The sequence below is a fragment of the Eleginops maclovinus genome, chromosome 24 (assembly GCF_036324505.1).
Source record: "Eleginops maclovinus isolate JMC-PN-2008 ecotype Puerto Natales chromosome 24, JC_Emac_rtc_rv5, whole genome shotgun sequence".
Classification (NCBI taxonomy): Eukaryota; Metazoa; Chordata; class Actinopteri; order Perciformes; family Eleginopidae; genus Eleginops; species Eleginops maclovinus.
The window spans coordinates 9,204,955-9,221,522 of record NC_086372.1 but is presented as its reverse complement, the minus strand read 5'-3'; the positions used below and the strand labels follow the sequence as shown (position 1 = coordinate 9,221,522).

The following is a 16,568-nucleotide window of genomic DNA, read 5'->3' as shown; positions in this document are numbered from 1 at the left end:
TGCTATTCTATAGACTATGATATTCCTAATTGGTCCCATTTAGAATAAAATGGACCAAAAAGAAGGGCATGTTTGAGGGCATGGCTACCGATATCTTTAAACATTCTAAACTCCCTATCTAGGTATGAAAATGTCTCCCGGGTTTGATGTGTGTAAATGCACAAATATATGAGCTAAATGGCTGCCGGACCTCTGCCTCACATTTGATTTTTGTAAGGTTTTGGCAGAACAAACTCGACAGATGCAGGACTACATGATGTCATTAAATGAAACAAACTAAATACCAGTTACAGCTTTGGGACAAGAAGGCTAACAGTGCTATTGCAATGAAGCAGAACTGGTCCCATATATATGGTGAAACGTTCTGCATTATTCAACAGTGTCTGCAGTGCTTCTGCAGTGAAACAAGCTGGAACCAGTTTCTTAATGCAGTGAAGACTCTGTCTTTAAGACCACCCCTGGATCTTTCTGTCTGGCTGTAAATCCTTTCGTCTCAGAGGCGCTTTGAATCGGGTCTGCAACTCCAACGTTCCTCTCCATTTTTGGTGGATGGTTTGAGAGTTTGGCAGCTGGATGCAAAAGGTTCTGGAGACGACAGATTTTCTTCATCCCTTCATTAGAGCCAGCAGGCGGTGGGAAATGCCCAAGGTCTAGCACTGAAAAATCATTTGGCCTGTTCACTTTTCCTTTGAGCGTTTGAATGTGTCTCCCTGACAGATAGGAGGCAGAAACAGCGCATTTGGCCGAATACAGCGCCAAGCGGTTACAGGTTAACCCAAGAATGTACAAACACTTACCCCAATAGTAACCTGTGCTCGTCAAAGCTGGCTTTAACTTTGAAAGCAATAACAAAACACTGCTTACCTTCTTGAAGCCTGCTTTACACACTTTTTTAAACAGCAAGAAGAAAAAGCTGGTTTGACACTAATAACCCAAGTCGTTAATGCAATTAGTATCACCTGTGCCGCCCCCCCCCCTACCAATCAGGTGTCCCTGTATGCTGGGAACAGGTCGCTAACCCTAACACAGCTGATTTAAACTCAACCAATCAAAACGACACAATATGTGGAATACGCCTTATAGAGAGAGCTGCAGTATTAAAGGAAGACACAACAGTTGAATAGGGGAACATTTTCAACGAATATATATATTTTTAAAGATCTTTTAGGCAAACATTTCAGAAAAGAGGTTCAAAATGATTGTTACTTGTGGAATATCAGTTCATGTGCCTGATTTACATTGCACTAACTGTCTAACTATGTGCTTTTGAGTTATCAGTGCACCTTCAAACACTCCAAAACCAGAGTTCAGAGACAGTGCCACAGCTGTTACTGCTCTGAGAACATTCCCAAGAACATGCATTTAATTGTATCACAAGAAATGTGTTTTGGATAGACGGTAACCATGCTACACATGTGCTTGTAATATCAACATGTATTCTCTGCTGGCACAGCAACACAAGAAAGAACTTGGTTGCCACTTTAGTTTAAAATGAACCGCTTCAGACTCGGGCTGTTTGCACATTACATGCAATGGAGCTGCAGTTTAGGTGTTTGATTCTTTTAAAGAAAATATGAAACCCTCACAAACACCAATCCTGTGCTTAGGGAAAATGTTAATAGCTCAGAAGTTCAAATATTATTATGAACATGTCACAGTGAGTGGGCCATTCACTGTGGCATGCGACGTGGGGCAGCTTGTGAAAACCTAATACAGAACAGAAGTGGGGCCGCAGTATACTGTTAACTATTTTTGTCACTGCATGTTTTCCTTTCAATGAAGTCAGGCCGTTTCAGAGCAAAGCAAAGCACGCCAGCCCCCCCCGTGATATCTCAGGAAAAGGGTCATTAGATGCTGACCGCCTTCACCAACATTTCCTGTGGTCATTAAAGTCTGATGTGTGGACAGAAACAGCTGAGGTGTACGGGGCAAATCACCTTTCCTGCTTTGTCTGTCACTGTACTGGAAATACAGTATGCTGAGGTGTGGTGTGTATGCATCCCAGAGTGGATGTTTTCCTAAGAATGACGCAATCGTCTAGGTTCAGCAGACCAGGAATACTAAATGATTATACACCAAATTGCTGGCTGAAGTTAATGGTTGGATTAACTTAGCTTTTGTGAAACTTGCAGGGAAATGTTACAGTTATGCTACTAGATATGATCAGTTTGAAAGGTAAACTGTTTCCACATGTGTCGCTATCAACTTTGATCCCTTTTCTAACAACGTTATTTTTGGCATCCACTATTTTCCATTAAGCAACACCAAAAACAAGTGGCATCTTTAAGCACTGAGGGATCATGGGAGTTTGTCACTGAGCTAATTACAGTTAGCGTGGAAACAAAAGCTAAATTGCAACAAAAAGGCAAAGTGTGCAAGCTCAATGTACTTCCTACCAACATGAAGAGACAAACTTAAAAAACAGGGCAGAGTTAAAGCTGCAGAAGCTACCGTATGACTGAGTATCGAGCCAGCGTTCTACATTTCCCAAAATGCAACTCAATTAACCTCTTTTGTCCACCAAGACTTTATAAAGAGAAAGTAAGCACAAAGTTCATTCAGGTATTCCAAAATTCTTAATCAATAGAGCTTCTGTGCACACTCCAATGTCCCTGTGTTTCGAGGCAGGAGCCTAACAGGATTAGACTACTTGCTTTATGAGAAATAGCAAATGTTGAAGTCCGTCAGCTACCAACTCCTTTCTTTTATCCACTCACAAAAATGCACCGCCTGAAAACACTTGCCAAAACCCTTTACAAATGAATTGGACTGGACTAGACAGGAATTTGATCAAAAGATTAGGGAAATGTGTCACTCTTAGTACTCCTCATTTAAGTAAAGAGCACTTTAAGAGTCTACTGCAGCACGCTCTTTCAACTTGAGAATAAAACAGGACATTCATGTTGCCTTAGAATATCTGTACTGGCGTTCAAACAGACACTTTGCACGGCGTATTCACAGACTATTTTCCATACTTTCATCCACATTAGTTCAACTAGGTTGTGATCTGACTCTGAGGCCTTGGACATGGAGGTAATATCTGTCAAGATGACTGCATGTATACTAGAAAGTACCGCAGCTCAGAGAGCCTCCCTCTCAAAGGTTTTATTTATTTGGCTTGAAGAAAGAGCCAAACGCTTTGGTTAGCATTTCATTCCCGTGCTGCCCTTGGAACAGGGGCCAAATATGCGTGGACTGGAAACCTCTGCTGTTTGATGGTGGGAAGTAAATTAATCAAATTGAGGTGGATCCAAAACAAAAAAGAGCTTGAAAAGCGGCTGAGTCATTGTCTGTTCATGTACTGTGCAGTCTGGCCAAAGTCTGGGCACACTAGGTTTGAGCTCAAAGTGGGGCTTGTTGGAAAATGTTTCCACCTTCTCATTTAATCTTTTCTAGGTATTAAAACATTCGGGAACACATGGGTACACCTGGAGCTAATACTATGTCTATCACGCTTTTCGTCAGCTTTGTCTTTGCTTGCAATTTTCCTGCAGGTTTTTCAGACACACATGTCGGGGGCCCATGTTCAGTTTCTCATGGAAATGCTGTTTGACCAACACCAGGCTAGTCTTTAGTCCCCCCCACCATCCCACCATCCCACCCCCCACCCAGCCAGCAGCACATTTACTACAGTGTTCAGTCCCTTACTATAAGATGTGTATTAAATAGGCTAGCTTTAAAGGAATTAATGAGGACTTTACTGATGTAACCTTTTCATGGCAGGACTTTTAGTTGTATAGGAATATGATATATCAGATAACAGCTTGGGTTAATATGCAAAGTACACTCATTTAGTAAATGTGCCACAACTGTTCAAATAAACCCAGAGTATTATAACATATTTCACTCTTAATAAGCTGGAGACCGAAAGGTGTTTAGTATTACATTTTTCAACAGAAGTTTGGGATTCTTTCCCCCTAATGCTATTTTCTTTTGCAATCACTTATAAAAGGAACCAGACGGAAAACAGAACATAAATATGAGTTTAATAGCGGTCCCTGTGGGGGCGTCAGCAGAGCCGTACCGTGTGGACTCAGGAGCTGGCCTTCAACAAGAAGTCATGTCCAGGGGATCGAATAAATGTTTGCTTTGAACCCCATACCAGTGCTAAACCCTGCATTCCCACCCTAATACGTCTAAAAATAAGGCGGATAAAAAACATGTTAACAGCATATGCCTCGTAGACGCCTTGCTCCACTGAGTCTACATTCTGGGTAAAGGTCTAACTAACGTGAGGGTCTGCCGTTCTGGACAATGTTCTACCTTTACAGACAATGCATCCTGAGTCCACTCACCAACTAACACACATACTGTAGCTTCCACCTAATATTCATCCACTTCTGACAAGCAGCAACACCATTTCAAAATGAATAAAGGAGTGTACTCTCTCTCGGTTGGACACACCGACAGATGTTTCTTCCTATAGTTCTGAGCGTCTGCTAGTTTAGAAGCTAACACACTACAACATCCACAAGCATGTAGTATGTAGCCTCTTTCTTTGGTCACTTACCAAACTTCCCCGGTTGCAGAAAGAAGCCTATTGTGTTGAAGTGGATGGAAAAAAATGAGCCTACTTCTCAAATGATTTATTACCCAAGTAAACCATTTCATGTTGGGATCGAGTAGAAATCTCTTGTTCAGAGTTCACGTTAAATTAACCCTCATGTCACTTTTGGTTCCAAAAAATCCAAGGCGACCGCCAAATTGCCAAACTCCAGGTGCCAAATCCGTAGTCCACAGTCCAATGGGATTACATCTGCTAATATCCAGCCTATGGGTGGGACCAGGCACAGTTAGTACCTTTTTGGTCCGAATATTTGGGTTTGTGCGCACTTCCATTTTTAACATGAGTAACTGCATTAGTGCTCTGGAGTCTGGAATGGCAGCTGTCTCACATGCATGCCACTAGAAGAAAAGGTATGAAATGTAATACCCTGAAATAATTGACAAAAAGCCAAAACCTTCCTTTTCCATGAGCCACGGCTGTCAGATGTGTCCAGACTACTTGAGGGGATCATTTTCACATTAATGATGGATTCCTCTCCTTCCACCTATCCTGTAGGTCATGCTGTAGTGGCAGGGTGAGAATTTACAGCCACCTCCTCCACGGGTAATTTGCAGCACACGCTTTGAACTTCGAGGAGCACCGAACCACAGGTATTTCGGCCCCATGTTGTGAAAGTATCATTAGAGAGTCTTGTCGGGTGTTTTCACGAACCTTTGTCAAATGCTGGAGTGTGACGTTGAACAGAAATGCTTTTTTGAGAGGGAAAAGAGCTGAATTCCTTCCTGCTTATATGTCAGACGTAGCCACAAAGCGCTGTTTTATTTCTGCTCTTGGCAAAATATTTGCATTAAAATCTTCAAAAACAGGCTCACTTTTAAGCCTGGTCCAACCAGACCTTGACACTGTGTCTGCCAGCACGAGGAACCGAATGTTGATCCCAGATTCTGTCTACTACGGGATGAAAAGCGCACACTCAGACGTGACGCTGCAAAATAAAGCTTTGTGCATCCAGAAACAGCAAAACTGAGCTGGCTGGAACCAACAGAAGCTGAAACAGACAGTGCAAACAATTCCCAGCATTCCTCTGAGGAGCAGGGTAAACTGACCCTGGCCTTCTCGCACACAGGCTGAATCATTGATGCCTAATAGTGGATGAGTGCGTAAGCCTTGTAATGGACTCCAACTAATACGCTATTCACCAAAATGAGCTTGACTGCACAGGTGTTTTACCCACTGGTTACTTAATGGCTCTATAGCAACATCACACTACTTCCTTTTCAGATAAAGGAAGGCAGAATAACTGCCGCGTGACAAAGCTGTGATATTTGACGGCTTGTGCATATGTTAATCTATGCTGTAAATGACTAACCTTCCAATGAGCTTCATGAATGTGTAGAAAGAGGAGGCATCAAACTGCCACTGTGCCTCACAGGTCTCTGAAATACAAAGGAAAAAGCATATTGTTAAAAGGTGGACATTTCTCTGTTCTTTATGAGTCAGCAGAATGATTTCAGACATGCATCAGGCTTCACTGCAGACTTCACTGAGTCTATTAGGTCTCACAAGTCTGAGCTACAGAATTGAAGTATTAATCTCAAAGCAGGCCAGACTATCTGAGAGATGAATGTCATTCCATAAACCAGGACCAGAGATGAGACTGGGGGTAGGAGAATGAAATAGACGGAATTGAAACATAGCCAGACCACAAAAGGAAAGGCAGAAGACTCCTGTTGGTCTTTGCACTGGGCCTGGACCCTGTTTGTCCAGCTTCAACAGCCCGAGCGTCCTCTTTTCATTTGCCAGGAGAACAAGTTATTATTGGCTCGATTGAGTCCCATGCAGATTACACACAGTCTGTGTTGACTGAGAAAGGATATGTTAAGAACCCGTGATGGACGTTTACAGAGGCGAAATCCAAAGGGCCATAAGTCTGTCTGTGCCTGTGTTAGAAACATGGACTTTACTACTTATTCAAACAGATGGAACAAATAGGTTCCTGTTCTATAGTCCAAAACAACACTTAACGGGTGTGTTCAGTGGGATTTGACAGTAGGTAAGGAATGGAAGTGAACTACAGTGTTACGTGAGATACAGCGGAGCGAGGGGCTAATTGACTGCAGGTGTGGGTGGAGGCGCTTTGCCTCCTTTTTTGGGCTACTGGTATTTATAGCATTTTTCACATGAGCTGTTCTGAAAGTGCCAGCCTATTGAGTACATCTTAATGTCTCTCAGGGAACAGCATGGGCCTCATTCAGACCACCAAGGATGTCGACATTTAAGTGCACATGTCCCTGACCAATAAAGCTCATGTGGTGGATTCACAGACACTGAGGTCTCCGTCATGTTACCCTTTCTTTGTTTCAGAGGATGCATTCACTTTCAAATGAATAAATCATTCATTTCTTAACTATACAATCTCTACTGTCAGAACAAGCTGCAACCTTTGACTCTGAAAATGTATAAGGTCCACTTAGCTTAGCACAAATCCTGGAAACAGCTAGCCTGGATGCGCCTTCATTCGATTAATGTCTGTCGGAACTACAAAACAGTATTGACGGTAAAAGCTTCCAATAGAAATAGGTGAGGGACTGTTTATACAGCGCTTAGAAACCCATCAAATTGGTTCTGTCTTTTCTAAATGATTTCATGTTCCAATATATGCCTCACTGACAACGCCTTGGTCATGCCTGAATATCCTCTCTGGGGGATTCTGCCGCCTTCTACAAGTCCTACACACTGCTGACAGATGAGGTGGTTGGTGATTCCTTTAACGTGATAGTAACGCAGCGAGTTTCTCCCTGTGGAAAACTTTCCATGGACAAAGCTGAACAATGTTATCTATCTACAGATTCCCCGTGGAGGCTTAGTCAAAATGTTTAGTCTATAGCATTTTATTTTTCAGCTTGTTTCCCAACACTTACAAGACTTCCTTCCTTCCTGTCTTCTACTATCCTGGGGGATTCTACACAATTGAGCCAAACAAAATACTACAGGTCTAAGACGCAGTTATGACTCTCTCTATAGTTTCAGATTTAATCAAATGTGTTCATGTCTGCAGCCATCTTTAACTCTACGGTCAGATTGGAGTTCAAAATGGAGCATGACCTTAGCGGCAGGATTCATGCTTTGCCTCCAAACACAGAGCGTATGATGCATTCAGCGAGCACACGTGTCTTCCTGCCCTACGTGTGTGACATCACCTCTTCTGGTCGCAGTCATGTGCTCTAACAGGGTTTACCTTGGCGGGGGACTGGGGGACTGTCTTGCCTCAGGGTCCAAGCACCAGGAAAAACACGATGTCTGTAGAAATATAAAAAAGGTGGAGAAAACTCATGTCAAAAGTCATTTTGGACCACATACTGTAGCCCTCGATTCTTATGGAACAATTTAGTTTGTTTTGATTAATATTTATGAACCTTCTTTAGTTCTGTAGTAAAACACTATGCTCTGATATTAGTATGATGAGGAGGACAAAACCCTTATACATCACATCTAAAAACTCATAAAGCCAGCAGTTCATTCCTTCAGATATTTCAATATAAAAAGAGTACCTCTAAGTGGAAAGTTAAGGGGGCGATGTCCGTAACCCTGCCCCCTAGGGAAAAACATATAGGTACAAATCTTAATGTCAATGCACCATTATTATTAATAAGGAGTCTCCTGAAACAACAGCTACTGTTAAAGCCCATTTGCAAAGAGGTTAAATATTTAGAGAAGTGCCTAAGTACAGAGGGAAGTGTATCCGGCCACAAGGTGAAAGACAGTTGTATATAATCCATGACCCACAATTCCTTGGGCCAGGATCCGGGCCGACTGCTTGGACTCCTTCCGTAAACAAGATCTGATTTCCAAATGTTACGCGTTTGAGGTGACGTTCCCATGCCTCGATTCTACAGAAAAACAGTTAAGTGCTTCAGGTTTGGCAAACACATGCAGAGAAACTGGGAGGAACGCCGAGCCAAACTGAAGAAATAACAGGGAAAAGGTAGCCAAAGCTAAACCCACTCTAGAACAAACTCATTGCTTGTGATTAGTTTGCTTTATTGGTATTAGACTATTAAACTTAATAACAGGATATGGAGCCACGATTCCTGCCCTGTGCTTGTATTACTTTGGTCTTGGCTGGGTCGCTGCGACGGACCTTCAGACATCTCCCCAATCAGGGATCTATGGACGCATACTTTTGAGGGATAAAGGGAAATCCCTCGTCAGGTTCTGGGGATTACATTCAGACTGAGAACGCGCCAAGCAGATTGCAGGAGGATCAAGACCAAGGTGGGAAAATATATCACCCTGTAGCTGTAAGAGAGATGTCCCTCTAAGACTGCGGAGGAGCAAAAACCTGGAAAATGAAGGACAAATCTGACCGTTGCCTCGAACTTCGTTTGTAACTTAAGAAGGTGCCTTGAAACATTCCAGCTGTCAGCACAATGTTTTCCCACTCCAGACCCACGATGAACGGGTGTGGGCTGTTTTTCTTCCTCCCCCTTTTAGACCCATTGATTGGGAGCTAATGTAAGACGAACACTGTTACACCCAAAGTGCCGCTCTGGCATCCAACAATCACTAGGAGGGGAGTGGGAGTGACTCGGCAGCGCTATAGTGACTCATTTGAACTAAACTCTTACAGAAATAAAGTCCCTCACAGCAAGTAATAACCACATTGCTAACATGCACAAAGCCACCATTAAACAAATCATTGTGTGAATGTTTGTGCAGTTAGCAATTCAACTCCAAATAGCACAGCAACTGTGTCATAAGGGTTATGACTGCACGCCCCGTGGACAAGCATTCAGTCTTATGAGGTGTCATTGAACAGGGAATATGCTTTAGTGCTAATGAGCTGCTGCCCATGACCTGTTCCCTCCTCTCAGACACTTCCCTGCAGTCAGTTTAGCATTTAAGCTTAATCCTTTGGAATCAATAGTCTCATTAAGGCTTGGATTTGACTTTAGTGTAAGTGAAAATGTCTGTGCAACAATGAACATCCAGATGTGAAACTTGTCTCATGAAATTTCCATTTTATTGTCATAGAACAAATAAAACCGAGTCTTAAAGCTACATGCACCATCCATGCAATAGGATAAAACCAAAGGTCAAGCCCATTCCTGACATTAGTTTTGCGACTAGACTAAATCAAGATACATCCAACATTATTAAAAACCTTCACGTCCTGCTGGCTATCCTCTTGGACCTCCTCAGAACCCCGTTCTGGCTCTCCTCTGCTCCACCTGCAGCAGCAGCCAGCTTCCTGCCCTGTGAGGGAGCTTCCCGTCGTGTCGTGGATGGAACTTCCTCGGTTTTCACTCCTCTTTTTGGTTGTGTAGCTGCAGGTTTCTTTCCTCTTCCTCCTACAGGGTGCAAAGGCTCTTGGGAACTTGCTTCTTGCTTCTCGACTTTCTTTTGAGGCCCTTCGGATTCTTTAACAGACTTCGCTGGCTTCTCTGCCTCTACAGTCTCCAGAGACTTCTTTCTTTTCCTATTTGCCTGATCGTGTTTCACACCGTCAGTTTCACTGTCTGCGAGTTTGCTCCTTGATTTACTTTTGCCCTTTGCTGGTTCTTCGATCTTTACAGCAAATGTAACAGCCTTCGTTCTTCCCTTTCCTCGAGGTTTGGCTTGTAATTTAACGTCTTGTAGTTCCTCTTTTTCTGCTTCCATTCCTGGCGCTTCTTGAGTGTTAATCAGCATTTCAAGAGCCTTATAAGCTTCCTGTTAAATAATAGAGTCTTTAGAGTACAGTAAATCCATCCAAAAACATGTGTCTATAAGAACATCAAATCAGATTCTCACCTCTTCTTGTGAAAGTTCAGATTCCAGGTTTGACATTTGGCTCATTAATTTGTGTACCTTCAGCTGAAAGCAGATAAAACTAAAGGTTCAAATAAAATCACTTAATGTGTTTTGTTTTTTCCTCACACACACACACTCACACACACACACTCTTACCTGTTGACTGGCTATTTTTTTTTCAAGCTGGCCTCTCTCTTTAGCTTCCCTCTTCTTCCTTTGTTTTTAAGCAATACATGCGAGTATAAGTACCTATAGAGTTGTGCACGTTTGAGCTTTCCCACAATCACATGAATGCACCAAAATAGCCATTAACCTCCACTCAAAGTAAAACATCCTTCAGTGACACAGGGTGTGAGCACACAGCCTCCTTTAATCCAGCTATTATTTACTTGTTTGCCACCATGTTCTCCATCCGAGTGATCTCAACCTTCTTCTCCTGCGTGGCTCTTTGGAGGTTTTCTCTCGTCACCGTGTCCAGCAGACAATTGAGGTCCAGGTCTGCTAATTGGGTCGATGGCGATGTCATGCGGAGGACCTCCTTCGTCCACTCCATGAGGTCTTCGGAGGACGGGAGCTGAAGGAAGACAACAGGAGGACTTCAACTTTATGTGAATGTTTAGAAAATATATTGACATGTGCTCTGTATTAAAGTTATTCTGCCGGCTCAGAGGGTTTGTGTTTGAAGCGTTTCATCAAAATGTGATCCAGTAGACTGTAAATGCCAGAGGAATGATCTCAAAGGATCCATCATCTTCCACATTTATGCACTCTTAAAGGGGGAAGACATTCTTTGGAAAACAGTGCTATTTTAGGGTCGATATAAAATGACTGTTAAAATGCCTGTCGCAGACTTAAGCTTCAACATTTGGAGAAAGTTAAAGGAATGGTAAAAGAAAGAACTACAAAAACAGCAAGATTTCTGCCTTGGAACTTGGCTTGTTAAAGATATACGCAAGACAATCCACAGAGCTTAGTTACAGCTCAGCAGCCATTCCTTTTCAAGCTGGTGTAGTCGAGTACAAGGACAGTAGTTCCTTCATGAACTGCTTAAAACAAGGTCTGTGTTTTTGTTGATTATGTTTTTCTAGATTGATCAATGGAACTGCAGGTATGTGGGATGAGATGTCCCTTTAAGTAACAACTGGAATAGTTTTGCTTTGCATGCACAAGATAATTAGGGTCTCACCTCCATGAGATCAGCCTGTGCTTTCTCCCTGGATGCTAACGCCAGCTCCAAAGGCATCAGTTCTTTATTTAACAACCTCTGCACCTCTTTCAAATCTCCCTGAGGAAAATCAAAGACGGAAAACAATGCATCAGTCGCCTTGGTAAACATCTAACTATACAACAATGACTGCAATCCAACTGGATTACACGATTCCATCAAGTAACAGCAGGTAGAGAGGAAGCCAAATGACCTGCAGCTTTTTGATAGCTTTCTCTCCTTTCATCTTTTCAATAAACTCCGAGTCAGTCTCCGTCAGCTGATAGCCCTTCATTCCTTTCAGCATGGTGCCAGGGTCATCTGGTTCTGAAGTGTGATAAAAGATCAAACCATGACAACATCATCTCAACAGTTGACAGCTGGTGGCATTCAGTATGCCATTGCTTTCGTACCTGTTTTTGTTAACATTTTATTGTAATCGAACGTCACATTTGGGTCATTGTGGTCTTGATAGCTAGAATCTGCCTGTTGAGTGACAGCAGAACAGATTCAGTTACATGTAAGTCCATGAGACAGTTTGAAAGAGTGCAGTAAAATAACGTACCTCCATATTCAGGCGGGGCTCCTCATGCTCCTCACCTGAATCTTCGCTACAAAAATCCAATTGTTGCTTTACACCGGCCAGAGGAGGAGTTCTGAGAAGCTGTCTCCCTGATGGGAAATTATTCCACGACAGACGGCTGTCTTTCAGGATTTCAACATATCTGTCCGACATGTCTGAGTTTCTCCTTACTACTTAAAAAAAGACATAAAAACAAAACCAGCACAAAAGTGATGGATTTAGATGTATCTTTCCTGCTTTGCTTGGCAGAGTACTGCTGTTCCCTCCTCCTCACTCCCTTTAGTTTGACTAATGACCTGGAGAGTCCTTATAATCACTGCTTCATTGTTTCCACCTGTCTCAGAGTCTGCTGTGTGTAGCTCTGACCAGCAGAGGGCGACAGATGCTTTTAGTTTTGCAGGAGGAAGATTTTGTATTTTTTTAACTTGAGACATTTCTCATTTTATACAAGGCCGACAAAAACAGAACAGTCATTTTTAAAACTATGTTCATAGTGAACAATGACCCCTGCATTTCTATACCAACTCCTAAGCTGCTACCACGGCTGAAACCATTGCATATATAGCAGAAATGAACTGGAATGTGATTACAATTGCAATGCAAATGCATGAAAACACAAGGAGAGTGGTGGAAAGAGTACATTTAGCACTAAAGGTTGCTTAAAACAAGACACGAGAGGCCAGACAGCCAAATGTTTTCAGATGTAGGTGTTTATCTACATCTGTGAAATTCTACTAAATGATCTAGGAAGGTAATTCACAGGGAGGACTCACAGTGTTATCTTTCACCATAGGGTTTTTATTATATGTAAGAAGCTACATTTATGAAGTTCTTTAGCTTGTGAGTGTGATTTTCTTTACTAAGGTCATGCTGAGTAAGTTTCACAGTCGCAGCTCTCTCTCCTGGTGCAGACAGACAGGCAGGTGTGCAGACAGACAGATGGACCCGGTACAAAATAGACGGATAGCCAACCAAAAGCGTGTCTATCTTTAAACTGAGCTGCCGGTGTCACACTCCAGGAAATCTAGAGGAGAGTGCTGAGTCGTAAATAGCTCTGTTTTTAAACGGCCCGCTCCCATAATGCCAAGGGAGGGGGGGGGAAGAGGTCGAACAGTGTGTGTGCTGTTTGAGATAAACTGGTGTATTATGACACCGGCTTGGCAACACACAGTGGAAAACATTTAGATTGGTTTAATGTTGCAGCGACAAATCATTCCTCAATAAAAATCAGATTTGAAATGTATTTTCTCATCTTAGTCATACCGACCATTCCTCGCTGGTGTAAGTGTCTCTTTCACCACGAGGGTGTTCGCTGGGAGGATATGTACGGCAGGGGGTACACTGTGGCGCTGTTGTCATTGAACACCTGCTGTGTGAGAGAGAGAGGATAAATACCAATGCATTTAAAGGGGGAAACAAGGAAATGACTCCCAAACCCCCTTTGCAGTACAAGCACACGTACAAACAGACTTTCAATGACATCAAACTCCTCCCACACATCATTAAGAGCATCACACACTCTCAGCACACAGCATGTAACAAATCCACAGTGCTATGAAAGCTCTCCTGTCCCATAAAGGCCCTTTACAGCTGCTCAGACATGTAGCGTATAGAGCAGGCAGAGCAAAGGGGTCGTAAATGGACGGATAAAACAGCACCCTGGAGCCTTTGGATGTGAGACAGGGACAGTGTGGACAGAGACAGGTGTCCTGACTTATGACATGGGTCGGTGCCACTGCTCGTAGAAAGACAGAGAGCTGTTTTCCCCGGGAAACAAACTAATACGTCATGAACTTAAAATGACCATTGTTGTTTTCCTCAGACATCAAGATATAGGGCGAGGCCTTTCATCACACTTTGTTTCCTTCTCTCCAAAATGTATATGATCCCCTGTTTCAGTTATCCAACATGAAACTCTTTTTGGTTTTGGACAATGATTAGTACCAAAAACAAGGTAAACAAACTACATGACTGAATATGGAAGTGAATGAGAAGATTGAGAGTAAAGTAACGGGGTACGCGTGCGTGCAGACACGTTTTCCAAATCATAAAACCACGCGCACACACGAGCCTCTGACGACGAGAGGCGGCTTGTTGGAAACCTCTGGGCCGGCCTTTCTGTCGTGCTGCTCTCAGAGCTGTCAGTGCGGTTAATTTTGTGGTGTTTGTGATTAGTGACCAGTGTAAAGTTACGGCAGGCCTTAGATCAGCCTGCACCTCGCCCTGTGAGATGTCTGCACTCAAATACGATGAAATAAATGTGTGGTCGTAATCTCCCTTCTCCCAAACCGGTGTCCTGCAAACAAAGCCTCAGTTGCTCTCTGAGCTCTTACATGTATGTTTGAATGCATCAGCTATTACGTTTCTGTTGATACATACTGACAATATTTCACGTAGCTTTTAAATGCTTGCCAGAGCTGCTTCTGAAATGTATCCCCAAGGTGTAAACATTATCCAGAGGAATGCCAGCTGTGTATGCTCGTATATAATAAATATAATAGAGATATGATAGTTTGCACCCAGACAATATATATATTATAAAGCCAGCATGTGATTTCTCATTAAACCCACACTATGTAATGGTCTGCCTCTAGGGGTCTCTAAATCAAAGCTATGGAAGTACCGTGGCATCATGGGAGTTGGTGTTTTCCCCCAGCAGGATTAGTGTTCATTGTCCAGGAGATTTCAAACGGTGGCTGAATTATCTGTCTCCTCCTTTCTGAAACAATGGACACTGATCAAAAAAAAGGAAAACTACTTCAGTGAAACAGTTTGAGGTTGAAAGCAGGTATTCTCCCCCAGACTTTACCAAACCATAATCTGCTCTTATTATTAAAGGAAAATGCAAATCCAGCATTACTTTACATGATAGCCTCCAGTCCTTGGTTAGCTACTTGCTGTAATAGATGTACAGGCTATAGTCATGATAGCATAACAAGGATTGACCACCGAGTGCCAAGAGTGAAGGTGTCAGGATAAACCCTGCATACTCTCAGCTCTCTGCGGCCTATCTTTTCCTTTTCCTACACACACACACACACACACACACACACATACAGACACACACACACACACACAGACATACACACACACACACACACACACACACACACACACACACACACACACACACACACACACACACACACACACACACACACACACACACACACACACACACACACACACACAGACATACACCTGGGTAAATAAAGGTGAAAGAGAAGAGACGTGAGCAGAAGATTTATGGCGGTGTGTCAGGGGAGAAAAACCCTCCCTCCAGTCTTTACCGAAATTCAGGTCACACACACACACACACACACACACACACACACACACACACACACACACACACACACACACACACACACACACACACACACACACACACACACACACACACACACACACACAGGTCAATCCTTATTCAGTGACCTTGCTCTGATATTTTGTCTAGAAAACAAGTAGACTTTGACCAGAAAATGTTGTTTACTGTATGTCTAGTTTAGCGCTGCACAGCTGAACAACTCCCATAATTCCATTCTGGCTCTGACGTGTGCTGAGACAAAGGAGCTGCCTGTGACTCAGCCCTCTGTCACCCTCCTGCCTCCTGAATGCATCACAAGGTACCCCAGTTTTATTAAGCAGTGCATGTCTCTGCACTGAAAATGTCGGGTACCTATTCTTGGTGCAACCCCACCCCGCTCTTAAGGAAAACAAAAGTGTTCAAGGGAAACTACATGGATTATTCATCTCAGCTGGGGTCGTCTATATGTGAAGATAGGAGATGTAGGTTTGACTTCTTGGTTTGGACTACAGAGCCTAGTGGTGGTTGACTTATGTGTCTGATTAGTATAGCTGCAACTAAACTGCAAAATAGGATTGGAAAAAGGACTTGGAAAATGTGCAGAGCCAAGTTTGTTGAATCAGGTGATGTCCCTTGAGTCATTTGGAGCTATAGACCCCGAGTTTAAACATGAACAAATCTATAGCAACCTATCTCTGCTAGGTGCTCTCCATAGGGGGCTTCGTAGGAGGGTTACCTATTCTACTCACGGATTCACCACCCTCCTCGAATTTGACATCACAATGGGGTCTAATCGCCAAAGACTATTCCCATTTCTCATCCATTTTCTCACAAATGTTCAAAGACCACGCAAACAATACACTTTACATCTTATGAAAACGGTCGGACTGCAGGTTAAAAGCAACACGTAGCTGTTTCAGTGCCATTCTTCATTATATTTCCTCACTGACCACGAAACTAAATATCCAAATTCCTGTCTAAATATTGCCACCCCACCCCCTGCTCCCTCTCTCTTCCTCTCGGGGACAGTAACGGACTCCTTGGGGCTCAGTCTTCTGTCAAGGGCCATATGGTTCCGTCACAGCTCTGTGTGTGCTTAAGTGTGTGTGTGCTTAAGTGTGTGTGTGTGTGTGTGTGTGTGTGTGTGTGTGTGTGTGTGTGTGTGTGTGTGTGT

General features: G+C 43.0%; 2 protein-coding genes across 3 annotated transcripts in view; both read right to left on the bottom strand.

Annotated features, from left to right (window-relative positions):
• LOC134861015 (collagen alpha-1(VIII) chain-like) overlaps positions 1–16,568 on the bottom strand; it is a 52,863-nt gene that overhangs the window by 15,604 nt on the left and 20,691 nt on the right. Inside the window, exons 1-2 of one of the 2 annotated variants that reach the window (XM_063877974.1) lie at positions 7,746–7,865; positions 5,877–5,943 (exon numbers count right to left, since the gene is read on the bottom strand). The exons of the other annotated variant lie outside the window; for it this stretch is intronic. The gene's annotated coding sequence lies outside the window, so the exon portion shown is untranslated. Of the gene's footprint in view, positions 1–5,876; positions 5,944–7,745; positions 7,866–16,568 lie in introns of those variants that run through there. 2 annotated transcript variants of the gene reach the window in all.
• LOC134860729 (uncharacterized abhydrolase domain-containing protein DDB_G0269086-like) lies at positions 9,521–12,389 on the bottom strand. The gene is made up of 8 exons (XM_063877515.1): positions 12,070–12,389; positions 11,918–11,990; positions 11,719–11,831; positions 11,487–11,585; positions 10,690–10,874; positions 10,457–10,514; positions 10,301–10,363; positions 9,521–10,219 (listed from the first exon to the last, which is right to left on the bottom strand). The coding sequence occupies exons 1-8, from the start codon at positions 12,238–12,240 to the stop codon at positions 9,674–9,676; spliced, it is 1,308 nt and encodes a 435-aa protein (XP_063733585.1). The 5' UTR covers positions 12,241–12,389; the 3' UTR covers positions 9,521–9,673.

What these genes read in the sequence shown, in the direction of transcription:
- LOC134860729 (XM_063877515.1), bottom strand. Translation starts at nt 12,240, where the DNA reads ATGTCGGACAGATATGTTGAAATCCTGAAAGACAGCCGTCTGTCGTGG. An exon ending in CACAGGCTGATCTCATGGAG is followed by an intron (nt 10,875 to 11,486) that starts GTGAGACCCTAA and finishes GTCTTCCTTCAG; the next exon opens with CTCCCGTCCTCCGAAGACCT. An exon ending in CTGAACTTTCACAAGAAGAG is followed by an intron (nt 10,220 to 10,300) that starts GTGAGAATCTGA and finishes ATTATTTAACAG; the next exon opens with GAAGCTTATAAGGCTCTTGA.